Source organism: Rhinolophus sinicus, chromosome 5 (genome assembly GCF_057876585.1).
Source record: "Rhinolophus sinicus isolate RSI-liver-muscle chromosome 5, RSI-T2T, whole genome shotgun sequence".
Taxonomy (NCBI): Eukaryota; Metazoa; Chordata; class Mammalia; order Chiroptera; family Rhinolophidae; genus Rhinolophus; species Rhinolophus sinicus.
The window spans coordinates 80789487-80817348 of NC_142505.1; the positions used below are offsets into that span (position 1 = coordinate 80789487).

General features: G+C 40.4%; 1 protein-coding gene across 1 annotated transcript; it reads right to left on the reverse strand.

Annotated features, from left to right (window-relative positions):
- Window positions 1–848: 848 nt before the first annotated feature.
- Window positions 849–27737, reverse strand: ETF1 (eukaryotic translation termination factor 1). Its single transcript, XM_019740354.3, has 11 exons — window positions 27598–27737; window positions 27333–27436; window positions 10083–10258; window positions 9565–9704; window positions 6990–7128; window positions 6485–6675; window positions 5559–5688; window positions 4802–4957; window positions 4314–4378; window positions 3427–3574; window positions 849–3151 (listed from the first exon to the last, which is right to left on the reverse strand). The coding sequence occupies exons 2-11, from the start codon at window positions 27416–27418 to the stop codon at window positions 3069–3071; spliced, it is 1314 nt and encodes a 437-aa protein (XP_019595913.1). The 5' UTR covers window positions 27419–27436; window positions 27598–27737; the 3' UTR covers window positions 849–3068.
- Between the last annotated feature and the right edge of the window lie 125 nt (window positions 27738–27862).

Below are 27862 nucleotides of genomic sequence, written 5' to 3' on the forward strand. Positions count from 1 at the left end.
CCGAAGGTAACTGGGTTTCAGCAAGGCTATAGATCAGACGAGAAAAAGGGCCCAAGTATGCCGAGAAAGTAGTGACAGAGGAAGTGCTATTATGGGTCAGTTTTATTTAAAAATTTATCTTAAATCTGGGGAAAGCAAATCATACATCACCCTGGTTCTTCAACGAGGCTCCCTAAACTACCAACCACATAGGAGCTCCAAGCACCTTAGCCTTCGGAGAAAACAAATCCTCTTCTGTTCTTGACCTGGCCTAGCAGTGCCCCTACTGCGCCAGCCTCTGACTTGCTCTTGGATGAGGTTATTTACTCTCCTACACACTGCCAGGTATGCAGGATCAGGAAGAGTGGGAGACTTAGCTTTTGCTCTTCCATCTAGACCATTCTACCGACTCAAAGGCAACCGATCGAGAGTATCAAGTTTGAAATCAGGCCTAGGATAAAATTTGGTTTGCTACCAAACCTCTTTTGGCTTGTTTCATCACCTGCAAAATGGGGCACACCATCTACCTCCATGGAATGTCGAGTTACATGGGATAACATACTTGCAATGCCTTAAAAAAAAAAAAAAAGGTGCAGGTTTCCTTTGGCATGCATGTGGAATTGGGGAAGATACAAATTAGTTTGGCCCCAGCAACTTGAACCTCCTTCTTGATGTTAACTTTGGGATCATGACCTCAGACATTCTTTGCATGTACCTTTCCACAAGCAAGTGTGGTGAAGACAACTAACATCTAAGGCTGAGAAGTTATCAGCCATGACTAAACTGACACATGCCTTGGAGAGCTCACGCAGTCTCCACATTCAGACCTTTCTAGGAACAGTCCTAAAGAATCTCAAGCACACAAAGTATATTCTTAAATATGGTTTAATACTCTTCTCCATTTCTGTATATCACAACACCAAGATTTTGCTGCTTAGGATCTCTCTGTAGAGGCTATAGAGAATGCAAAGGCTACGGTTTTCACCCCCTCTTATTTATGTGTTTGTATGTGTAAGTGTAATACATATCAGTATATATTGATACACACATCAATATATAATGCAATATATATCACCGAAGAGAACACATTGATTAAAGAAATACAAAAATTTGGCATCATTTCCAAACTTAAATAGTAAAAATAAAAACTACAAAAGGAGCTGCATACCCTAAATGTATCATGTGAAACAAACATATTCAAAATGTAAATTTACATCCAATTTCTCTGGTCTTGTCATATCACATTAGACCCATTTACAATGGCAAAACCCTAAGTTACTGCTGCGGAGAGCACGCTTGCTTGCTCTTGGGTGTTCTGCAAACAAACAGCAGAGCCCAAAGCAAAAGCCTGTTCCAGTGAAGCCTCCCGCGCTGGTGAATACCAAAGAACTGACTCTTCTGGGGGTTGAGACATCAGGTTACACATTGACAGACAGTCATTTGGACCTCAGAGTACAGTGTGAGAACCAGAAACTTTACATTTAAGACATACTCCCTTCATTCAAGTGAAACAGGATTATTGGAACGATAGGCAGGTCTGCAACCTGGGAACAAGGAGCTGGTTCAGACCAATAAAGCTACAAGTGACTGAGTCAAGTCAGTGAAGAACAGCAGTCAGGCACTAAAGTGTTAAAAGTACCCAATTTGAAGACCAAGTGCACCCCACTTTCCTATCAGTGTGGGGGTGATACCAATTGACTTTTAAAACCTTTGGTCCTTCAAAGTCCATTTGGTACACACTTTTTTCCATTGCTACCACTGGGCACGTCCTATACACTTTGTTCACCATCACCACCTCGGGCACGCCATGACCTTGCACGTCAGCTGGGGTCAAGTCCGACTCACAGCCCAGCTGTGAAGCATGAGCTTCAGGTTTCCAGGCCCACTTTTGTATCCAACATAGTTAAGTCCTTGGTGCCAAAAGCTGTGTCCCATCCCTTCCCGCCCCTGCCCTTCCCACCCCTCTCTCATAATTTCTCATGAGAGGTACTTGCAAGTCCCATATTCGAAACAGATGCTCCAAACCCCACCAGGTTAGGGGTTTATAATTACATGCAGTCATACATGTCTTGTCTGTCGTTCCTGTGAAAAACCTTGCAGTTCATTTTTTAAAAAATCAAAACATTTTCACATAATCTCATGCCATCCAACACAAGGAAACACGACCCACCTCCCTTTTACCAAGGACAGACCCAAGCAAAATAAAATAATTCTTTAAAATTCTTTGCTTCCACTTATATTGCATGTTTTATTTCTCCCAATCCCAGCAATAGCACAGTAGCCCCATCATATCCATCCCAAACTGGTTTCTAGCAGGATAAGATCAATGGAACCCTTGTCAATGCAACTGATGCTAAGGGCTCCCAAACCCCGGGCACAAATGCTCCTGGCCAAACAGATGGAAGGAAACAGTGCAATGGCCCCAATGCTTCATGTGTCAGTTTGACTTTGCAATGCAATTTGCATCCTTGAAACTGACAGTCTGTAGGGGAAGGGGTAGTGTGAGGGAGTGAAGTTGAAATTGCCTATTAGCTCACCCTTTCAACATTAAACAAGAGACCAAGAGAGAAATGGTTCCAACATTTCACCACGTATATTTCTTCTTATGCAGTCTAAGCTGAGAATGCCATGTAAATGGGTCACTGCGAAATGCAGCAATTTAATTTTTTCCAATCAAAATAAGAAACAAACCAGTATGATCTCATTTCTATTAACTTTTGAAGGTTTACAGCAGTTAAAGTATTTTTGCTTCTATGTATGAAGGTTAAAAAAATCATTTTTTCATAAAATACAAGAGCAACCAATTTCACCATCGAGTAAAAGTAAAAACTGGGATTCTTGTTTAAATTAGTCCAAAGTGGCATTTAGGAACTTAGTTGTAGGCTGCTGCGCTGACACCATGACAAACCAAAGTGTAGGGTTGGGTCTGGTTTTGTTTCGGTTTTCTTTTCAATATCCAATGCTCATGGATTAAGTTCTGGAAATGTTCCAATTGTAAGGCAGGGATCTGTTTGGATTCCACCACGGGTATGCTCCTTGGGTTGGATGCTGGAGGGTGAGGCACATTTTGCCGGACCCATGTCGACTACCTAGTAGTCATCAAGGTCAAAAAATTCATCGTCTCCTCCTTGGTATTCCATTCCCTGGAAATCTACTCGGTACCGCAAGATACCTGGGGACAAACCAAAGAGTAAATTACCCGAGTTCACGGAGAGGTTCACTCTAATAAGGGAAGCCCAATTCCCTTGCAGAATTATGGAAAGCAGAGGTGATGATTAAAAAATGGTCCCAACCGAGGAACCTGCAGCCATGTGCTGCCTCAACCTCCTGCCTCAGGGGACGATGAGATGAGCACATCTCACTGAAGTAACTTGACATTGGGATGTCCAGGAAAGACCTTGGCCTGAGACGCTGGCTTTGAGTTTAGTTTTCTAATTGGCTACTCACCTCCAATTCCACCAAATCCTTTCACAAACTGGGATCCTTCTTGTGACTTATCTGTGACAATTTCCAATGTAGCTCCGAATTTTTTATAGTTGTTAGCAAACCATTCCAGCAGGGGCATGCTCTCAATTAGTTCATGTTCTTGTCCTGTCTTCAGGGGTGACCATGAGATACAGAAACAATGGGATTGGGATATATCAAGATTCAGCGACCCTCACTCCCCTGCCCGCCATTATTCTCCCCTCGTGTGTGTAAATCTCTCTAAGTGAATTCTGGTTTCTGGTGACATAATTGTGACAGCATAGAAATTCTGATTATTTCAAACAACATTCCTCCCCAGGCTCTAGCCTCAGTAATGAAATGTCAACACACACTTAGCAGTTTTTCAACTGACGGTTCCTGTTGTCTCTAGAAGTCAGGTTGTTGTAAAGTGTTTCTAGGCAGCACTAAATTAACAGCCCAGAAGAGACATTCCATAATTGCTTTTTGAAGCAACCTCGTAAAATATAAATTCCTCCATTTCAGAATTTGCGGAAGCTACCATTTAAAGGGATCTGTGCTGGGCAGGTGGCACCTTAAGCTGTGGTGATGCATTTACACCAAACCTGCAAAAGAGCTGATATAGTAAATGAAGAATGCAGCACAGGTTTCACAGCGCAGGAGAGGCACTATTCAATTACGTCTTCCTCTCTGCTATTTCAAGGATGAGAATGTTTAACTACTTTAAAAATAAGGAACCACAGTAACCATGACTTGGCCTCTGGACTGGCGTGCAGCAGATAGGAGCTGACCACCCCATTTCCCAAGGCGGGCACTATGCTGCCAGTGCTCTAACATATGAATTTATCTTCCCCTGCATGTTATCACTAGCCAAGAAAACGATCACATACCTCTTTGTCTGTGAAATGAGATTTATCCTTCTCTTGTTCTGGAGTTAGATAGAGAATTTTCTCCTCTGTAGTATTGGGGGAAAAAATGTGTTAACCTGCTTCTCAGATACTAACAGGTGTAGTACCATGAGATGAGTTAGGCTGGATGAAAGGGCTCCTAAACGCATTCTATCAACCTTCTTGTCATAGGATTATTCAGCATGCACTGCATGTCTACCAGGTACATCACTCCTATCGTGAGGAAACACCAAGACATTCCAGATACAGTCCTTGTTCAACGGAAACTTAACAACCTTAAGTAAACATTTATCAGTTCAAGCAGAAAAATCTAAGCAGGAATATGCTACAGAATGAAAGAGATGGGAACGAGGTACAGATCTGCCTTTTGATCGCTCCAGCAATCAGTCATCTTTCCCAAATCTCCACCCCAAGATTCCTGAATATACAGGTCAGTAACAAATAGCAATCTTATTTTCTAATTCTCTTACCTTCTGTGCCTTGGCAATGAAGAACGTATCTCATTATATCCAGATTTTCATAGACTATTAGAATCTCTACAGCTCCCATTTCTAAAGCCTTTAGTGTATCTTCAACTCCAAAACAGTACTTGCCCGTATCCTGGCTGATTTCATCAAAATATCGTCCTGTGATTAGGGACAGATCAATAAGGACACATATTGAAGTTTCCTTTGTAAGATACAGACCCTCTTACACTCAAAATGACAGAGAGAAGGAGGGAGGGAGGGAGGGAGGGAGGGAGGGAGGGAGGGAGGGAGGGAGGGAGGGAAAGAGGGGAAAAAAAACAACTTAAAAATGAGTAAGTGCCAAAAGTCAGTGAAAAATGATACCACTAGTTGAGGCTCCAGAAACTGACTCTCAAGAGATAATAGTTGGGCCAAACACAGAACCATTTGGAAATGTGCATTTGCTCAGTTAAATCGGTAACAAAACCACACTAATCTTTAATTCGGGCTCTCTATTCATCACTGTTACAAAGAATATCAATATGGGAAATAAGACTGAAGTTTGGTTCCTATTGCCAAAGGGTAAAAATAGTGAAAATACAAACATATTTATTATAACTAATGACTAAAGGAAGATGGAAAATAATGACTTCACTGAAGATCTTAATAAAAATGCGAAATCTTCCTCTTTTACCTTTTCACTGTCGTGTTTTACACATACAATTATGTACATACATGTAAAAACATTTCACAGAATAAGTAAGTTGCACTTTACTGATACCTATTAATTTCTTCTCTTGAATGAACTTCACGTTGGAGAGGACTTCAGTAGATAACTCAATAGCTTGGTTGAATCCATTTTCACCACCATAGGATATATCAACTAATTTTAAAACTTTTGATTGCAACCTCTGACACAATGAAAAAAAAAAAAACACCACACCATAATTAGTATTTCAAAACACCTTTAACAAGACGCACTACCTCTTAATGGCATGCAAAACTCAGCAATGTGATCACCGAAGTCTAAAGACGAAGGATATGGGCAAAGGGCCCAATTTATTCATTAGCAGGTCTCAGTGAGCAACACTGCCAATCACATCACACATTCTATTACATCTGTGAGAGGCTAACTCATGTAACACAAACAAAACTCAGTTTCTCGTGAAGGAAAGGGAGAACTACTAGTTCCTGCCATAAGGTGGTAGACTACAAGACAGCTTCTTTGGTGAGTCTTCTACCTGGATGTTGCCCACACCTGCCCTGCAAGAACACCTTGGGGTTTTATGGCTAATCCACTGTCATAAGCCAAAAGATCTTTCTGGAATAAATGCTTTAGGCTTAACTAGCCCTGTCACATTGCAAAGAGTTTCACTGCTTTACTTACCTCCAGGAATAAATCAGAATAAGGAAAAACCAGCTCCTAGTTTCTTTGAAATCAAACTCCATTTTAAAGCCAAATATGGCAACCCACTCCACCAGGGGACCACACAGGACCAGAGAGAGCCTATCTAAAAATGGCAGATTTCAAGAGTAGGTCCAGAAAAGCACTGGGGAATATTTCTTAATAAATACCCAGAATCCCACCAACTCAGACCTAGGTTTTTATGTGGAATGCATCACTGTAAAAGTGAAACCGACGTGCGTGTCCCAGTGCTCAGAGGACTCGCCACTCCCAACATAACGGAGCCTTTACGTCTCACTTACCTGATCAAACATATCAGATTGACTTAGTTCAGTTTTAAAGTCAGCTGATCCAGCTAAAACGAGACCAGCCACATTCACTTTGTCCCCAGAAATAAACAGCTGCACAGCAGTCTCAGCTACTTTCCGAACATAGTTATGTCGCTTTTCCATTCTTAAACGGGCAAAACGCAAGGCGGACTGACCTCCTCTACCTTTGACACAAAAGTGGTGAGAGGGAAAAGTCAATTATTAAGAAGTACAAGATGCCCTGCTAATTAAAAACTAAACAATCATGCTATGACCCAAGATAAAGACAAAGAGAAAAAGCACTATTCCCTTAACTAAATGTTTAGCATAAACCTTTACTCATTTTCAGAGGGTGACTAATTCTCTTGTCGAAAGAAGAGCCACAAGCACCACTAAGTCATAAGTCATTTCATGATGCTTCTCCCATCATCTGGATTTACTGTTTGTTTCCTTACTGCTAGCACAAAGCAAATGGGCTCATGTTCTCTTCCTATATTACCATGTTTCTTTGGGAGATCCACAGTGAATTTGTGCAGGACTTCTCTTGTGTTTCCTTGGAGTGTGCCAAAAAGTGCACCACTACCATCTATTACAATGAAGCCAAACTTGCTATCATCCGAAAGTAGTGCTGTAAGAGCCTGAAAAGCAAACGCAAGTACCATACAATAAATCCCAAAGCTTTGATAGATAGGGTCAAGACAAAATCCGAAAGGCCATATACAAGCCCTTTAATCCCACGCAGAACGGTATGAGTACTACAGAAAAACCATTTTATGGAGTAATTTGTAGACTTTAGCTATGAATATGTAACTCACATACACAAATTTGAATTCCTGATGCAGGAGAAAAAAAAATATTGAGGTGAAGCCTTTCAACAAACCTGAACTGGGCACACCAACTATACAACCCATACAGAGTTATAGGGCTCAAATTCTTCCTACCCTCTAATTTGATTTAGTCTGATGGTAGTCTACGGAACGTAATGTTAGAATTAAGTCTAACCTCTGTAAGTTAACTTTCTGTTACTATTAATAACCCCAGCATTAATAGGCAGTATTCATTATAGAATATTTTGTAAATCAACTCCAGGAGTACATGTGTACAAAACCCAGAAACAATCTATACAAAGATCTTCTAGTTTTGAAATGTTTCATTTATCTCCTATGTCTTGAACATCATTAACGACAGAAGATATAAAAATTTTACTTTAAAGGTATTATAGCTAATGATACTGAATTTTTAGGGGGAACCCCTCCTTCTGGGTTAGCATTATATCCCTGTATTTCTGCCTCCTAAAAGAGCAAATATTTAAGTAGTCCTGAGACTCGTATAAATGGGTAAGAATTTTCGTGATGGGGTTTGAATACTATAGGCTTGGTAGATGGCTAATTGCTAGGTGGCAGCCTCTTCAGAGCCAAGAAATTATTGTCCATTTCATTTTAACTAAGGAAGAAAACAGCTCCTTCAAGAATTGACCAGAGAGCAGATTAATCACTAAGAACCAATCTTTAACCAAACCATGCTTGATAATTAGCATTAAGACAAATATTGCAATATTAAAAATTTTGCACATATTAAAAATTTTGCTTTACTGGAATGTTAGGTAGCTTGATTAATTTAGGTTTTCAACAAGACTGCTCATTAAGAAATAGACCTATCCCTCATAAAAATGTATAATTATCCTGATTAAACAGGACACAAATTGTGTTGTGCAGTATGCCATATTCACATCTAGTTATTTACATATCAAATGAAGCCAAAATAAAGGTAGCAACAATAAATGATACCTTGGAAGAGGAGTTAAGGTTTAGAAAAGTCAATGGGGCTACCTTAATAAGTAAGCTAAAGCTATTAATAGATAACATGAGTACCAGGTAGTTTTTAAATGAACAACATTCAAAATTGGCTTTCATCAAATCAGATACAGGTAAATGGGAAAGGGTGGCTGAGACCCTCCTCAATGAAGCTTTTGCCAGGAGGAGGCTGTGATAGTCAAGAGTTCAAGAATAGTCTCAACCATCTATGCAACCAAGACCCAACTGGAATTGCACTTCCTGCCAAGTTAGCAAAAATCATCCACTGTAAACTGTGTCAACAAATGTCAGTTCTAATTCCACTGTAGAGATTTTCCCCTAGGTCGATAAAAGGCAAGAGACTAAACTAGGAGCCAGCTGCGAATTCCTGATTGTTCTACTGTTGACTGATTTAGGTCACTCTAATGAGGTTTCCTTTCCACCCTTAAAGTTCATCTTATGACACCTCTGTCACTCAAAAGTTTCATGGGAAAAAAAGCTCTTATAGTTCTGCTACTAAAGATTTTATAATTTGTGAGCATGAAAACAAAGGGTTCAAGGAATATGGGCAAGTACCATGGGTACATAGGGTACATAGGAAAAATGAAGATTAGGTACCAATTATTTCTTCACTTCTAATTAGTTCTCCAAACCCAGTTTAGCACTTTCCTCAAACATGCTAAATGATTATGTCATTCAGCGTGTCATAATAAATGTAAACACTTCTGTTTTTTAAAAATAGCCAGACTTGTGAGTGGTACAATGATTTAAAAGACAGTCTGGCAATTCCTCAAAAGATTAAACATAGTTGGCACAGGAGTCAGAAATTCCATGCCTAGGTATATACCCCTCAGTGAAAACATGGTCATACAAAAACTTGTACATGTATGTTCAATGCTGAACAGTGGACACAACACAAATATCCATCAACTGATTAACAGATAAATAAAATGTAGTATATCCATGAATAGATAAAATATGGCAAATGTTATTTGGTAATAAAAAGGGATGATGTACTGACACATGCCACAACATAGATGAACCTTGAAAGACGATGCTAAGTGAAAGAAGCCAGTCACAAAAAGCAACTGTATGAGTCCATTTATATGAAATGCCCAGCATAAGCAAATCTATAGAGACAGAAAATAGATTAGTGGTGGCCTAAAGCCTAAAGCTGAGGGATCTTGGGGTGGGATGGAGTGGAAATGGGAAGCGAGTGATTGCTAAAGGGAATGGAATTTTTGGGGGGTGATGAAAATATTCTGTGCTTGAACTTCTTACCTCTGTATGGAATTTGTTGTCACACAAATACAATGATGTATTAATTGGTTTGAAAGGTTCAAAGTCAATGTTGACTTTCTTTTCCTTTCCTTCTTCTGTTACAATTGTACCACAGTAAACAACCAGGCCATTTGGAGGTACTGCGAAGAACACAAACAATTTCTCTGCTTAAACCCACAGCCAATTTTCCTCAACAAGAAGTGTTCCCACAGCCTTCTGTCCCTGCCCCTTTAAATCATAATTTAAATAAGCAGAAATATCTGTTAGTCTCTCAGGCAGAATTCGCTCCTTAATTTTTAAACTTACTCTTGAGATGTTTTAAAAAGGATTTTTCCTTTAAGTACAATAATTACGACTTAACTTCCAAAAAAATAACAAAAATGAATTCCAAGACCAAAGTGACACTGTTGATGGCTGGCTAAAGGAAATGCTAGTGACCAAAAGCATCACAGCAGGATCAAAGTGTAAAATATAACCAAGACAAAGTAGAGGAGGAAAATGATCAAGGTCCAGATTACCTTTGTTATAAAGTTTGAGTCTTTGTTGTACAGATGTAATGGCTCCCAGGACTGAAAGGCGGTTTACTCGTGACTTAATGTTAGATGCAGTTCCAAACTCATCTGCTAACATTTTTGCCACTCGTGAAATCTGGTCTTTGGGAGGAATAATCAATGATATCATGCTTGTGCCATTGCTGTGGAAGAAAGAATAACATTAGAGGTTCAAGTACCATATTAAGAGTTTAAATTCATGTGCACAATTAGTAAAGGGAACTAGAGTGAGATGCCCCTAATAGAAATAGATCCTTCTCAAAGAGACCTGGAAGGTAGGGACTAAACCAGTGTAATCAAAGTATTCCCAGAGTTGGGAATAATGTTCAGAACACGGTAGGTGCTCAATTATTTGAATGAATATTAGCTATGTAACATTAGCTATGTAAAGAAGTACGACACTTTAAGAGATGCTTGGGAAACACCTTATTCCCCAATGACAAAGACAGAAGCTTCGATAAGGGGGTTGGAATTTGACAGTCCATGGCAGAAGCTTGGAATCTTGTGGTTCTTCAGTGGGAGATGCCATCAAAGGATGAAGTAACAAATCTTTCCAAAGTCTAGACAAAATGCAAATCAGTATCATCCCGTGAACCCTTTTCCTTTAAATTCCTGGCTCACCTTGAAAATTTGTAATCACCAACTTAGCACCCCTAATGGGAAAGGAGAGCTTCAGAATTCACACAAATATCCCAGGTAGGAAATCTCTCTCACACACACTATCCCCCTCCCAATAAATAAGTAAATAAATTCATTCTGCATGTATTTTACATAATAACCAAACACCAGGACCAACCTTTGAACTATTAAGAACACCACCAAGGTCCTGCCACACAGAAAGACCTTTTGAGCAGCCTCTAACCTCAATACTGATGCCAGCAACATCTTTTTTATCTACACATTCTCAAGATATTTACTAGCATCACCAGTTAAGAAATACCTCATTTGGATATTCCTAGCTCTACTTAAAGCAAACATAAAACCACATTATTAAAACTCATCAATTCATCATTAATCATTAGGGCAAGGTAAATCAAAACAACCACTTCACACTCATTAAGATGGCTGCTACCAAAAAACCAGAAAGTATTGAGTTGGCTAGAGTGTGTAGATATCGGAACCCTCATGCATTGTGACGTTAATAATAAATGGTACAGCCACTATGGATTACAACACGGCACCTCCTTGACTAATTCAACACAGAATTACCTTATGAGCTAGCAATTCCACTTCTGTTTATACACCCAAAGGAGTGAAAGCCAGGAACCAAACAGATACTGTCATACTAATGCTCATGAGCAGCAACATTCACAATAACCAAAAAGGTGGAAACTCAAATGTCCATCAGTGGATGCATAACGATAAAGAGAGTTCTGGATATTGGTTGCACAACAAAATAAATGTACTTAACATTAAACTGTATACTTAAATGGTCAATTCTCTTTTATTTTTAAAGATTTTTTTTTTAATTGGGGAAGGCAGATCAAAACTTTATTGGGGAACAGTGTGTACTTCCAGGACTTTTTTCCAAATCAAGTTGTTGTCCTTTCAATCTTAGTTGTGGAGGGCACAGCTCAGGTCCAGTTGCCGTTGCTAGTTGCAGGGGGCGCTGCCCACCATCCCTTGCGGGACTCGAGGAGTTGAACTGGCAACCTTGTGGTTGAGAACCCACTGGTCCATGTGTGAATTGAACTGGCAGCCTTCAGAGTTAGGAGCACGGAGCTCTAACCACCTGAGCCACCGGGCCGGCCCTTAAATGGTCAATTTTATGTTGTGTGTATTTTGACATAATACAAAAGTTTAAAAAAAAAGAATTACTTAGTCTGTTTATATGTCAAAAAAAATTGAAACACATTGCCTTTAAAACAGTTCTCAACCTTGACTGCATATTAAAATCACTTGGGGAGTTCATTCTACGTTTACTTTTCTGAAAAGGGACTTACATAGAATATGTAAATAACTCTTACAACCCAACAACAAAAAGACAACTCACATGAAAAATGGGCAAAAAGCTTGAATAGGCAGTTCTCCAAGATATATACAGGATGTGGAGAAACTGAAACCCTTATTCAATCCTGTTGAGAATGTAAAACAATACAATATTTTGGAAAAGTCTGGCAGTTCCTCACAAGGGTAAACACAGTTACCACACGACCCACCCATTCCACTTCTAGGTATATAGGAAAAACGAAATTCAAGGGAAATGAAAACATGTACACACAAACACTTGTGCTCACTAAGGCATTATTCAGAATAGCCAAAAAGTAGAAAAAACCCATGTCCAACTAATGAATGGATAAACTATGTGGTATATTCATACAAATATCATTCAGCAATAAAATGGAGCAGATACATTTACATTATACCAGGCAGAAGCAGTCACAGAAGACCACGTATTATATGGTTCCATTTATATGAAATGTCCAGAACAGGCAACTTAGAGAAAGGGACTAACTTTCCTAGAGAAAGGAGAGTTAGTTGATTGCTAAGGTGGAATGGGGAATGACTGATAACTGGTATGGGGGATTTCTTTTGGGACTTATTAAAATGTTTTAAAATTATATAGTGTCGATCACTGCACAACTCAGGGGAAAAAAAAACAAGAAAAAAAACACAAAAACCCGAGAATTGTACACTTTAAAAAAGGGAGCTGGCCGGTCCAGTGGCTCAGGTGGTTGGAGCGCTGAGCTCCTAAAGCCGAGGTCGCAGGTTCAATCCCCACATGGGCCAGTGAGCTGCGCCCTCTAAAGCTAAGATTGTGAACAATGGCTCTCCCTGGAGCTGGGCTGCTGGAGGTTGGCATGAGCTGCAGAGGTTGGCGTGAGCTGCCGTGGGTTGCCACGGGTTGCTGTGCTGCCAGGAGTGGCTGGTGGCCAGTGTAGGTGGCCAGCAGCCAGCGTGAGCTGCCGACTGGCGACCGACTGCCCCAGCCGGAGGGAGCGCAAGGCTCATAATACCAGAATGGGCCAGGGAGCTGTGTCCTACACAACCAGACTGAGAAACAATGGCTCGAACCAGAGTGGGCAGGGGGAGGGGTAAATTTTATAGTGTATAAATTACATCTCAATAATGCTGTCATTAAAAAATACCTATGGGAGGGGCCGGCCCAGTGGCTCAGGCGGTTAGAGCTCCGTGATCCTAACTCCAAAGGCTGCCGGTTCGATTCTCACATGGGCCAGAGGGCTCTCAACCACAAGGTTGCCAGTTCAATTCCTCGAGTCTCACAAGAGATGGTGGGCTCCACCCCCTGCAACTAAGATTGAACACAGCACCTTGAGCTGAGCTGCCTCCCAGATGGCTCAGTTGGTTGGAGCGTGGGCTCTCAACCACAAGGTTGCCAGTTCAATTCCTCGAGTCCCGCAAGGGATGGTGGGCAGCGCCCCCTGCAACTAGCAACGGCAACTGGACCTGGAGCTGAGCTGCGCCCTCCACAACTAAGACTGAAAGGACAACAACTTGACTTGGGGAAAAAAAAAAAGTCCTGGAAGTACACACTGTTCCCCAATAAAGTCCTGTTCCCCTTCCCCAATAAAATCTTAAAAAAATATAAAGAAAGCAAAAAATAACACCTACGGGAAAGACTCAGTATGTAATAGGATGCTTCCTTTTAAGTCTGTCTCTCTTAACCTGACAGCTTACTAGAAAAGCCAGAGAATGATTTTTCCTTGCAAAACGTTAATTTGTTTACTAAATTACCAATAAATTGTTAATTTTGTTTTTAAAAAATATTGTCAAGTGTATAAAGAGAACGAGTAGCAATATGAACAGAATCGAATCTATTCCACACATATACATAGGAAATTAAAAGCTGTAAATTTGCTCTGACCAGATCTAATGGCTGGCTTTCTTACAATATCTACAGTATACATTGAACCAATTTATATTTTGAAGGCAAAAGTTGATCTGATATGAGCCAAAGCATGTTAAGAAATGTGATACCATTTTACAAAATGTTTCTACTTGATACTTAACAAAGTCTGTAAGAAAGTGACTTCCTGAGATTCTTATAGATTATGCCCTTAAAGGTTATGACAAGTCTAACCACTGTTAAGTATTGTCACAGGGAAACGGGTTGGGGTTTTCTTTAGGTAAACTGGGAAAACTGTCCCAAATGCCTAAACTTTCCACTAATTACCGAGCTTGCATAATTTCACAGTAGTCCAACGTGCTAACTTTAATCAAATTTCAAATATCCAGTGTCCAGGGAAAGCTGGGAAGAAAAAAAAAATAGATGGGTAAAACATCACATCAAATGGGACTATGTGCCAAGTGACTAGTAAGAAAGAAGTGAAGAGTCACAGTCAGGGAACAATAACAAAAATTAGAGAAAATTCCTACATTAGCTTTGTAACTACAGGTGTTTAAAAACTGAAAATGTCTGGAAACATCTTCATATACAGTTTCCCCGAAAATAAGACTTAGCTGGACAATCAGCTCTAATGCGTCTTTTGAAGCAAAAATTAATATAAGACCCAGTATTGTATTGTATTATTGTATTGTATTATATTATATATAAGACCCGGTCTTATAATAAAATAAGTAAAATAAGACCGGGTCTTATATTAATTTTTGCTCAAAAGATGCATTTAGAGCTGATGGTCTGGCTAGGTCTTATTTTTGGGGAAACACGGTAGTAAAACTAGTTTCATAAATGTACACCACAGAATTTGTTTCTCCTCAGCATTAGCACTGGAAAGGAACTGCACTTACACAAGACCCTGCCTTCTGAAAGTTTTCTCCTAGTGGTCAATTCCACAGGTCCTTTCATCAGACAAGTTTTCTTTACAATCAGACAAACTGGTAATCTAGCCCTTCCCACTATCAAAATCATTACTCAGACTGCCAGCTGTTATTATAGCTCCCAAACCAGCATTGTTTCTGTTGGGTTTTCTATTCAAAACCTGGAAGACTGGTTCATAACCTTTGTGATCCTTTCCCCAATAAACCGAAGTGTATTTATTATACATGAGGTAAAGTATGGTGTGCGCTCTGCTGCCACCCCATGGATAGGGAAGCAACTATTCTAGCCGAATCAAAGAACCAAGCAAATTTACGATAAGCAGCTTCAGTTGTCATCACAAACACAAGCAAAATGATCATAAAACAAAGCTGCTTCCAAGAGACACTTCATATAAGATAAAGCTCCAAAACACCACACACGGCCCAGTTTTCTTCCCCCACATGTTATTCCCAATATTCAAATCAGTTAAAGTTTCAAATATAGTACTGACAAACCAGAGTGATTCAGAACAATCTCTTGCTCACATGCACACTATTAAGTCAGGGGTGTTGCTCTCTAAAATGTTTTTCATTTTAATTTCCACAGCACAACTACAAAAAAGGAACTTTTAAAACCAGGACAAGGTGCCTAGAAATCAAAAGATCAGACACAATTCTAACTATGGCCACGTTCCAGTTTCTGAACTAGATGGAAAAAGAATTCCCATATGAAATAAACTGGTATCTTCTATTACAAAAAAAAAAGGCCCTTTAGATCCTATTTTTAAGCAATCAAATGTAACAAACTGCTTTTCTTCCAATAATTTATCTTGCTAGGCTTCTAAAGAGGAATTTCCAAAGAACCTTTCTGATTCTTTTTTCTGGAGTTATGTCAAACCATACAGGCCAGGAAAAGGAGGAGAAAATGAGTTTGCTCTTGGAGGGGCTGGACACAGTGGGCAAGTAAATTTAACTTCAAACATAGTCTAGATTGTAGGTACCCGTCTCTACACAGGGGTTACCAACTTAATACGTAAGATGGGGAAAAAGAGGACAGATACGTTGGACACAGGTGTTGTCAACTTTTGCAAATACATTAATATGAAAATATAGAAGATGGGGAAAAAAGAAGATGGATATTTGAATACTGACTTTACTGGCTTGTGCTTCCTTTCATTTGAACAATCTCAAGAGAGCATATTTTTCCACTCTACGGGCTCTTGGGATCTTTAGGGACCAAGGGAGTTATTTCTCAAAAGAAGGGCTCAGTTTTTAAAACTGACGTGCTCAGATTTCCCGAGTAGTTTCCTAGGAGATGAACCAGCACAGAGGCAATCAGTAGGGAGTAGAATGAGAAGGGGCTCTAAGGATGGCAGGAGCAAAGGCTCAGGGAGTGAACAGGCACCAAAGCCCAAACCCTAAAGGATGGAAAGTTTGAGGCTAAAGAGGATGTTGGAACAAATTAACCCAGTGAACCCAAAATGCCTGAAGGAAATCCTTAAAGATAATCATGTGGCGGACAAAGCAAGGACCTTAAGATAAAGCATCTATTTACTTCCTACTGCAGATAAAAAATGGCTCAGAAGTGAAGCTTGCCAAAAATTTTTGTTTGGTAGATTTCTACCAAGTTGCTAAATCTGAAACACTACTTCAAAGTTAGTCTTGGCCTCTTAAACTTACTCTTTTTGAACTCTGAGTAATGTTCAAAAAATTGCCTTTCACTAGTTTCCCTTTCTGACTCTCCCTACCTTGTCTGAGGGGAAGCTTAAGTTTCTGAATTCAGCTTTATTGTAAGACACTTGACTGGTGAAGAGGAAACAAGGATTATTAAATGTACAGCTCCTATTTTAGAAATTTAAGGGCTACTTTTATAATCTCTGATGTTTTGTATCTTGGGTGTAATACAAGCAGATTAAAATTTTTCCAGGAAAGCTTCCAAATAAAATAAACCCTCATTTATCCCCCAGGCAAGACAACCAAAGTTGTCAGACCAGTTTGTGTAAACACCAAAATAACATCAAGGAAGCTGAGTATTTCATTTTAAAGTAGAGTGAACAACCCACAGGGGAGAATGAGAAATAAAGCTAAGAAGCTGCTGGCTATGCAGACAAACTACACCCCTTTTTAATTTTAAGAGTTTTCACCCACTCTTCTGCTTTGTCACTATATCCCTTATTCCAAAATCAAAGATACTCATTCCAGAGCGAGTGATTATGAGGTACAGCAATGATTTACACGCAGGTTGTAAAAACTGGGCAAAGCAAGACACAACAACATATAACAAGTCACGTAAGGCTTCCAGGGACCTCTTGTTCTCATCATTTTAGAGACACTTTCCCTTGCCGAAGAAGGGTTCACCAATGTTTCCAGAGAGGACTAACTTCTGAGAAATAGAACAGCTGGGAGACAGGAAGTAGTAGTTGTAAATAGACTAAATACGGAGAGTAAATAAATAAAACTAGCCAAAACTCAGGAAGGAAGAGAATTTAAAGAAATAGCCGACAAGCTTTTCTTTCCCTCGATCTCAGAGATGGTTGAAGGAACTGATTCTCTTCCTAGGATAGGTTAGGGTAACACCACCAGTTACTCAACCAATTCAAGGTTTCAGGGCGCCTGAGCACTATGGACAGGGAAACATTTATTTGGTCTCTGAAACTGCCAGGATTGAATGGTCTCTAAGGAAGAAAACTCAAGGTAATCAGAGCAAAGCCTGGGCTGTGGTGTCTTTGTATAACTTCAGGGCTCTTAGAGTTTCAGCCTTTAGCAACAAGGTGCCTTCTGGTCAGGCAGGACATAAGAATGACAGGCAAATAAGAAAATCTAGGCACTCTTTAACCTGTAACTATCTTATGAAAGTTCATCAAGAACAATTTAGAAAGGCAGGTGGGGAAAAAAATGTGATTCCCACAAACTTGTTCACTGACCAATTTGCACGAGAACCCCAAATCCTTGGAGATCTTTCTAAAATCAAAAAAACAAACAAACCAAGTAACAGATACAAAAAAAATCTCCCCTTCCTCTACTCTAATTCAACAGCTCCTGAACAGAAAAAGTGAGGGTGGTGGCGATTATTAGCAGGAGGGAGTCTCAATTTTTAAATAGATTGATTAAAATAGAATCATATAAATTCCAATGCATAATTAGGATTGAGAATTGATGTGTCTGACTTGCTTTCTTTGCCTCTGAGCAAGCTCTCTAGGCCAGCTGAAATCAGAGATTCCATGACCTCACCATAAAGAAGAGCAACTCAGAAGCCACTTCCTGCATGTGAGCTGCTGTCATTTACCCTGCCAGTAACACAGGGAACTGTGACCACTCAGAGATGTCCAACTTCCTCCAGCCAGAACACTCACTCTCCACTAAATGCCCTACTATCCATTCCATCACTATGACATAATAGAATTACTTACAGGTTAGAACCAGGAACATTTTAGAGACTGCCTACTATGCTTTCTAGTTGGGATTTCGAGTATATGCTCCCAAGAAGCTTTTAGCTCAGTGCTTGCTGACTGGTTGTGCCTAGGATATGCATGGCCACACCATTTTCAAGCTCACGAAGCTTAACTTGAATCCCAGTTAGATCGTCTCTGGGAGTTGCTAAGCTAGCTGCATTATGAGGATCACCAGCTGAAAAATCAATCAGCTTATCTTCCATTTCTACTCCCTTTGTCCTTATTTTCTATTCATCACTGGTTTTCCATTTTTCTTCTTTTACCAGAGACTAAAGCAATCTTTTTGATATGGGTTTAATATGGGAACAGTACAGGAGGGTGGTTAGGCGCAAGCATACGTCTCCGAATCAGACAGATGTGGGTTCGTGTCCTGTCCTACCTGTGTGACCTAGGGCAATTACATAAAACTGGGCCTCAGTTTCTACTTACTTCACAAGGTCATGAGGATTCTCTAAGATAATATATTTCAAGTGCCTCGCGTGGCTAGTAGACAGTGCTCACTAAATAGTAACTGAATGGAACTCCAGCTCCTTGCCCTTTAATAGTATAATTCAGAAAGAATTAACATCCTATCACAGCTAGAAGGGTGAAGGATGGGAAGGGGGGACACGACACAATGTTAGGCGGTGTTGAAGTCTTATTTGAATCTGAGTAAGTCCAAAGAGAGATAAGAGCTGACTTTGTGAGTGGTGGTGATCACCTTTATTAGATTATAAAACTTGCCAAATCTTCCAATAGAATAAAAAGTACCAAACTAAAAATGCAGTTTAAAACCATATGGCCCAAAACACTAGAAACTGTTTTGTAATTTATCATAAGGAAGAAATACAGAAATTTATTCCCCTCTAAAACTTTAAATAGTTAAGTGGCTTTATCCTACAGTCGTGTCATGGGTTCAGTTTTTTGCTATACCTAGAATCAGTCACTTCAAAATCTGACCTGTTTTCTCTTCCATCAAGTATCAGTGAAACAACACACTGTGTAAGCCAGAGGTCTAAGCTTCCGGAGGGCAAAAATAAGTTTAGCACATAGTGGATGTTCAAACATTTTGATGAATGAATAAATACACCAGAACTTTATTATGAATTACCAAATAAAATACCTATTAAACACTTGCCAATCTTTGGAGAGGAACTAACTTGTGCCTGGAAATGACTAAATGTCCCAGCTTTAGCTTTACTAAAGGCTCAAACCATAAGAGAATCAACACTTCAGAGCGTCTTCTTTTGCCACCCTTAATTTTGTTCATCCCCAACTTGATCCCTTCCACCCACCCAATATCATCTATGATGCAGGAAGGAGTTGGCTGTGGCTGCCTTTTATAAAGAGCCTGTAGAACACCAAGCTAGGAGGGAAGATTCTGTTACTGTTGAAAGAAGCTAGACAAAATTACCTGAAACTGGTCTGTGCAACTGACCATAGGGTTAGATGCCTTTACCAGATGGGAGAAAGACCAAGATCTGAACATATGGAGACATTAAAGCAGCCTCTATCCTAGAGGACAGAAACTCAGTTGTCCCAAAAATTTTCAGCAGAACGTTTACAAAAGTTGAACCATTTTAGTATTTTATCCTCAAAAGTATTAGGATTACTCAGTCATCCAAAACAAAAATGTATTTTGTCTAGTGGAGTATTACTTTTCTACAAGTACAGGCTTTAGTTGGCCTTAAAAAAAAATTCTAACAACTTCACAAAGTTAACCTAGTGGAATATTCTACCACAGAGCAGCAGAAGCTGGAAAATTTCTCTAGTCCTCTCATATAAGAGCAAAGCAAGAAGATATTAGTCACAACCAGCATTAGGGACTCACTACCAGGGCTCTACACGGGACCCTATAAATGAAAGTCTACCTCATATCTTTCTTGACCACTATGCAAGTACTTTTCCAATAAAAAAGCCATAGCCTTCCTGTTAATCATTTTTCTGTACAGAAATGAGCTTCTGGGGAGGGACTGAAAAGGAAGTTATTTTCATCACCATGGATGCTCATTAAGAAAAACATATTCACTACCCAAGTTCTTCCTAGAATAGATTTGCAAACAGCACGCCTGTTTACCTTTTATCTTTGCTTCTGGGTCTCAACACACCTGCTCCTTCTAGTAAACTGCAAATCTCCTTGGACAAGAGTCCTCCTTTCAGAAGAGAATGGGAGATATTTCTATTCAGCAAAGGAATACTAATTACAGAGCAAGACAGTGTGGTATAACAGGATCACAGGCTCTGAAATCAGAAAAGTACAAATAGAATCTAGCACTGCCCCTTACTAGGCTGTGGCATTAATCTCTCCCTACTTCACTGTCTTTGTCCATGAAACGGCAGTAATAGCTTTCCTTGCAGGGCTGTTGTGAGGAGTCAAAATGTATGCTATTCAACTCATCTTCAGAAAACTCATCTTCAGAAAATCAAATTTTACTACTTGATTAAAACACATCTCAGCCATGAACCGCTAACCCAGTCTTTCCTGAGGATCCTTCCTTGCTTAAGTGGAGTCATAAAGACCTAAGATGTCAGAAAATGGGGTAGTCAGAAAGGAAAGCTTTTTTTTCCCCAGTAAAAAGCTAATGTCCAGAGGTGATAAGGAATTAATGTTTGGGGATCCGTACATTTTAATTACTTGCAAACTAGCTTATTTAGGCTAAAAGGCAAACTATGTTAAGAGCGTCTTAAGCTCTCTCATGCCAACCTTCCCAATGAGGCACGTGTGTGCAAACGCTCGGCATTGGTTCATACCTTGACAGCTCACTGACCATCAACCAGCACAAAGCTTTTGGATCAAATTTTAAGCTAACTGGCTTGGCTTTTCATCAAGAATGAATTTCAATTACAATTTCAAAGTTTCAGATCAGTTACCGTTTCACTCCACCACTGTATCAGCCAAATAACACCAATGCCCAAAGTAACATTCTTTGACAACACCTGCCTTGCCTAGGAAATCTGACTGAGCAGTTACAAAACGTCTTTTAATTTTTGACAATGTCTAACACCTTACTCAAGACCCAAATCATCTGCTTACACTACTACACCCACTTCAACATGTATTGTGTTATTCTGTACTTATTACTATGGGGCTGGAAATGGTTCACATCATCACTCCAGGGTTCTGTGTCAGATCACGTTCTCACCATTATTATACATTTTTTCCGAAATGTCTAGTGTCCAACTCACAGCAGATGTTTTATGAAGCTTGTCAACTAACTGGTTAATAGCAAAATGGCATTTGTAGGCTTCATTTTTCATATACCTAGACGTAAGTTTGGGGAAAAATCTAATTTAAAAGGCCACAGATACATGGCAGGGAAAGACAAACTTTTGTTTTGACTAGAATCATTCTTAAGGAGACCTTAGAGGATCAAATGATAATGTGAAAACAAAAGTTACAGGAGTAATATCGCCAAGTTATCTGCATGACAAGAAGTAGTGTCAGGCATCTGAAAATGTCAAGTCCTCTGAACTGGATAGAAGGCTGGTGAAAAGACAAAAGACAAAGTATACACTGGATGAAAGCTACATGACTGAAAACTGGTGTTAAAATACGATATAAAGTAACTGAGAGGGTTAAAAAATAACAAAGCAAGTATAAATACTTATAAGGCACCTATTATATACAAATTAAGTAGATGAAAGAATGAACTGGATTAAAGCACAGAAAGCTTTAATGTCTATCAGTAAAAGAATCAAATCTGTTTTGTTCTTTTTATCTACAAGGAGAATGATGAAATTATGGTTCTTAATTAAACTCAAATAAGAAAAGAAACGGAAGTTTCCTTTTCTAATAGGCAAGGGTTCAAAGTTTATCCAGCGGTATAAGATAAAGCTGTTATCAGAGGGAACTTCATTATGCTCTCTGAGAACAGTGCTTCAGTGAGAAACCCCATCATTTCCCACCTAATGGAACAATCTGAGAACCTCCCTAATCCCTTCTCTGTCACTAAGAGAGCACGCTGCTGAAGAATTGATAGCTACAGAATGTATCCCAGAAAGTTCTATTCTGAGATCCCTGAAGGATAGGCGGGACTCAGAAGAAATTTCTGTTGTCCCAAGTTCTCAGTTGGACAGTTCCAGCAGTTGGTCTAGGGAAAAGAGATGAATTTCTCCTGACTCTTCAAACAGGATCAAAGACCATTGAGGCCTGTTGCAAAACTGCCATTCCAAGTTTTCTCCCAATCAAACACCTTCCCAGCAAAAGGGGCTGCACTGAGCACAATCTCAACCCCAAACTCAAAGAAAAATGGCACTTGCTAAAAAGGGTCCAACTGGTTTGTGTGGGGTAGTGGGGTGAAGGATGGGGACCAATAATCCACATTGCACTTGGCCTTAAATGGTATTCTAATTAGGCACTCTTGTTCACCTAGGAGTGTGTCCAGAGTAAGCCTTCCTTTCCTGGAAGGATAAGTGTATCTGCTATTACAATGAGAAGTCTGTCAAGAGCTGAAATTCAAAGAGAGTAATTGTTCATTAGGTTCACAGTGCATAGAACACCATGCCAGAATACAGGGCTGTTAGGACTAGTTTTGAGTTGAGGCAGGCAGCCTATGATACTTGGAGCAGACTGAGGAACACCACTATACCCTATCAAATATATTCTTATCTTCCCCCTCTTCCCTTTACTACCTCATTGGGGGATGGGGCAGAGGAGAGGATGAAAAACTTCCTCTTTAAGAGCCTGAATGCTCTGGTATCTGTGTGAAAGACTACGGTGTATCCCATTAGTTATAACCAGCTTAAGGACATACAAAACTAAAGTAAAAATAAAAGTACCTGACATCCACCATTTTGAGAATGTTCTAAGTATCATTTGGGTGAATGTTCTATTAATCAAAATTTTTAGTTGGGGAAGGTACTCAAACACATTTAACATACTTTAATTTATTCAAATCATAGTCATCTGTCCGTATTATTTATCTACAAAATTTTTTAAAAACCTATTCACCGATCTCTCAAAATTACTAACTTTTAATTCAACACAACGTGAAGAATTTTGTAGAGCTTAAAAAAATTGTTATAAAAAATATATTTGGTCTTTGTCTACTGCTTTTGACAAAGCTCCTAAAACCCTTAGAATTCTAAGTGATGGGAATGCTTGTTATTATTTATAAGGAGTTCCTTTGGAGCACAACTGAGTTTATGCTAAGGAAGTGATTTATGGTGGGGCTCCTGCATAGCCTCAGGAGGGGGGTTGGTCAACCAGAAAGACTGTGCCAATCCAGGGTTGGAACTTTCAGCTCCATCCAAGGACTTCAGGGAAGGGGAGGCGGGGTACACACTGCCAGTTAAACGCTATGAAAACTCCTGAACAAGATTTATTGAACTTCTGGGTTGGTAAACCCAGGTGGTGCACCCCGTTCCACAGGGGCAGAAGAAGCGCCTGTACTCGGACCTTTCTGGACCTTGCCCTGTATACCAATTCATCTGGCAGTTCATCTGTATCCTCTATGGTTTAATAAACCATTAAACATAAGTAAAGTCTTTCCCTGAGTTCTGTGGGCCATTTTAGCAAATTATTGAACCCCCAATTTATAGCCTGTTGGTCAGAAGGGGAGGCCAGATGTCTCATGTGGGGCAGTCTGGGACTGAGCCCTTCACCCTGTGAGATTTGATGTTAATTCCAGTTAGTGTCAGAACTGAATTGCAGGACACTCAGCTGGTGTCTGCTAAGAATTGGAGAATTGCTTGGTGTGGGGGGGTAAAACCCACAAATCTTGTATCACAACTATTTAGAGTAAAAGAGAACAGTTTCCCCTCCGAGAGTTGAATTTGGGGGCAGGTAAGACAGCCACGTACAGCCAGGTACTTTCTACTTCCTTCAAAGTCAAGGTATCTACAAGATGTTTTTAAGCAGAAAGCTTTAAAAACAAAACAAAGAAAAAAACAACCCAATGACCACAGCAGAAAACCCAAATGAAGTTTACAAACTGTGCTGATCTTCAAACATGGGTTACCTGACCGAGCCCTCATTATATCTGAAATATACAAGGTTCCCTGCTGAAGTGAAAAAATATTCCAACACCAACAGACACAACTTAGCCCAAACTAACCTTGTCTGCTCCTTTGTCACATTCACCACTGTCCTTGGCTAGAACAGGCTTTTACTACCTGAAAACTTTAAAGCTTCTAATATTTTCGGGACTGTCTCTTGCCAGCTCAAAAAACATTAGGAAAAAATAACTAAATTTTCTCACCTACCATTCACCTGCTTTAAGTTCCTTACTCAGAATACCTGCAACCACCATTCTATTCACATGACCCTAGTTCCCATTTTGGTTTATGTACACATTTGTCCTCATTAAGCCAACAGGGGAGAATATATCCGGAGCAATCAGAAAGTGGGAATAAACTACCACTAACTTTAAGTGGGACTTATATATAGCTGAAGAGTTGGCTGGCTACTTTACTAGCACACACAGAAACTAACATTCAACGAGGCTTATAGCAGAAACTAAATAGGTTTGTTTCACCCAACTTAAATTCAAGTTATACAGTTAACACCCCTCTCAACTCAAACAATTTTATTAATCCACCAGTACGTTTCACTATCTAGTGCTAATAACCATGCTTGAACACAACCTGTTTTCTTCTGAAACCCAGACCATCCCCCAAACACCAGCACACACAGATAATTCACTTTGCTATCTAGTTTGTCTTTAAGGTGCACTACATTTCTCCTTAAAATATTTTAGTATCAGGTAAAGGAAAAACATTTCTCATTGTACACTGTGATAATCTAAATAACCTGATAATAATACAACTCAGCCATGAAAATACAACCTTGGTATTCCCGAAAAGAAATTGGTATGTACTGGGAAACTTGTGAGCCAAACAGAATAAACTTGTGACTACCTTACTGATACCCAGAGATGGCCAAGGTTTTAAATTTTCATGCGCTCAAGATGCAACCAAATCCTGAATAAAAGCAAAGTAGGACATGATTATCAACCACATTGTTTTAGAGGAAGACTACTCCCCAGCTATTTTAAACAGCTTAATACTGTCTAAAATGCCCAAACTAACTCCATTATATGGAAGAAAAGTTGTTGTAAGAACTTCATTTAAACTTTACTAATCAAAGAGGTAAAGCCTTTAAAAGCTTTTAAAGGGGAGCTTAAAAGTTTCGAGTGACTCGGTAACATGGTTAGGAACAAATTTAAGAATGAGCTTCCTTCATCAAGCAGTAGAAAGGAATGCTGTTACTTATTAAGCAGTGTTATTTCTTCAATGTTACTTCACTGAGACAACAGGCGACTATGGTTGTGATTTTATATTCTAGACTTCTTCAGAAAGTATAATGTATGCAAGTTGTAACGTGTGAACCTGCCTCAAAATTAGAGAACAAACCTACAGGTCACATTCAACTTCAAAAACTGCAACAACAGCAATTTATAAAAGCCATACTCAACTGAAGGATTCAAGTAACACAAATGAATATCTTAGTGAAACAAAAGAACTCGGCTAATTCCTGGTAGTGCATCATAATGGGTCATGACCTATATTACCCTTCCTGTGAAGTATTCTCACACTTGGGGAATAATTATTTATTCTATCTGGCACAGCACTATCTGTGTTCAAGTTCCTGTAAGATTAATATATTAACTAGGTCTGAATATTCTATTAAATTAAAAGAAACACAAATCTAAAGAACAGAAAATAAGTTGCTACCTTCAGTTCATATTAAACAGTGAGCAGAAGCCCAAGTCACTGAATAGGGCCAAACTTTCAGAAGCTTCACCTCAAGCAGAACTGTCTATCACTAATTTATTAAAAACAAAACACAGTGGCAAAACCAGTCTGTTAACCTTGTTGGGCCTTCTGTGGAACTAAGTACACCTTATTTCATACAGTAGTAACAATTATGAGCTTAATTAATCCTATCATTGCAAGTCTACCAATCAAGGACAAACCTGGGCTGGAAATCAAAACGTTCAATTCCTAGGCTGAAAACAACTTTCATAATGACCTGAGGCAAGTCACCCTGCTATTCTAAGAATGCTCAGACACACAAATATGTAATGTTCCAAACAATTTTTTTTTTTTTTTTGCCACTTCCTATAAATAAAAAGTTTCCATGACTGGGAAAGGAACAAAATAATTAAGTGAGAAAACAGGAATACCTCTGATACACCTTCCCCAAACGAGTTGTTATTTTTAATTTAAAGAGAGCATATAAAGCCAGTTTTAACTTAGTCTATCCTTCCCATTGTGGGCACACCTTGTTTCTTATCAAATTTTACAAAAGGAGACTGAAAGCCCACCTAATTCAGTTCTCAATTTCAGTAAGCATCAGGCACCTCTAGACCCAGAAGTTCCAGAGAGGCCAAAAGAGACCCCGCTGTTGCAATTCCTATTAAAGGCCCTATAATCCAGATTTTCCCCCTGGACATACAAATATAGATTTGTCAACCAAAACCTCCCCTACTTCTCCATCCTGCACACATTGGGATTTTCAGTTTATATGTGGGTCCTGGAATAGCTAAACCCAGGAAGCTCCGGAGTAATTAGAGGATTTGGGGGAAGTCATCTTGGGAAAGTTTCAAGACCCAGAGAAATCAAGGGAAGTCGAAAAGAGGTTATCCCTGACCACCTCTCCTTCCTGCCCCATCCAAATTTCACCCACACCGGAGGGAGAGGCCATTTTAATGAGTTCTGGTTGAGGAACGTGAAAGGAGAGAAAGAGAGGAAATAAGAGAAGTACGTTTGGAAACGAAGGCCAAGCCCTTTTCCCCCACATCACCCAAGTTGGATGGCAGCACCTGGAACTCGACGAGGCAGGAACTGAATTCAAGGGCCTAGGGGGGGTACAAAAGTAGCAGTGGCCTGCCACGAGTGGTCCGAGCCCCGGGAGCGGGCCCCTTACCCCCAAGCGGGGGAAGAACCCCTTCTCGGACCAACCGCGTTGACCCTCGCCCCTGGATAGGAGGCAACTACACAGAGGTCCAGAAGGCGGGAGTTGGCTAGTGCTTGGTTCTCCTCATCCGGCCATGCGGCGCGGGGGCGGCCATCCTGAGGGGTCCTGGTACCAAGAGGGCAAGGGGGGGCCGGACGCAGCGCTCACCCGCGGGCCGCCTCCAAGCTCTTAATGAGCTTCTTGATCTTCCAGATCTCCACGTTCCTGTCGGCAGCACTGGGGTCGTCCGCCATCTTCTCGCCTCCTCCTCCCTAGAGCGGCCCGGCGGGGCCCGGAGACACCAAGACCACAGAGTTAGCGCCGCCGCTGGGGCAGAGCGGCCCCCTTCCTTGCCACCCCGGAGAGGCCCTCCTCTTCCCGCCCCGCGCGACCCGCTGCGGTGGTCGCTGGCCTTTCCCTCCCCCTGGCTTACCTAAGGGCCCAGTCCTGGGCGGCAGCGGCTGCTCCTCCCCGGCGGCGGCTCCGCGGCGGCGGCTCTGACGTAGGACACCGGTTCCCTCTCTCCAGGCAGCTGCATGTGTTGCAATCCGCTCACATGGGGCCTGTGACATCACTTCCTCCGCCAGAGGCTGAGTAGAAGTCGGCGGGCGGAAGGGAGGGGGGGGTCTGTACGGAAGAGGGAAAGCTCTGCGCGCGCCGCGACTTTCCATTGGCTCTCTGCGCCGCAGCCTACAATG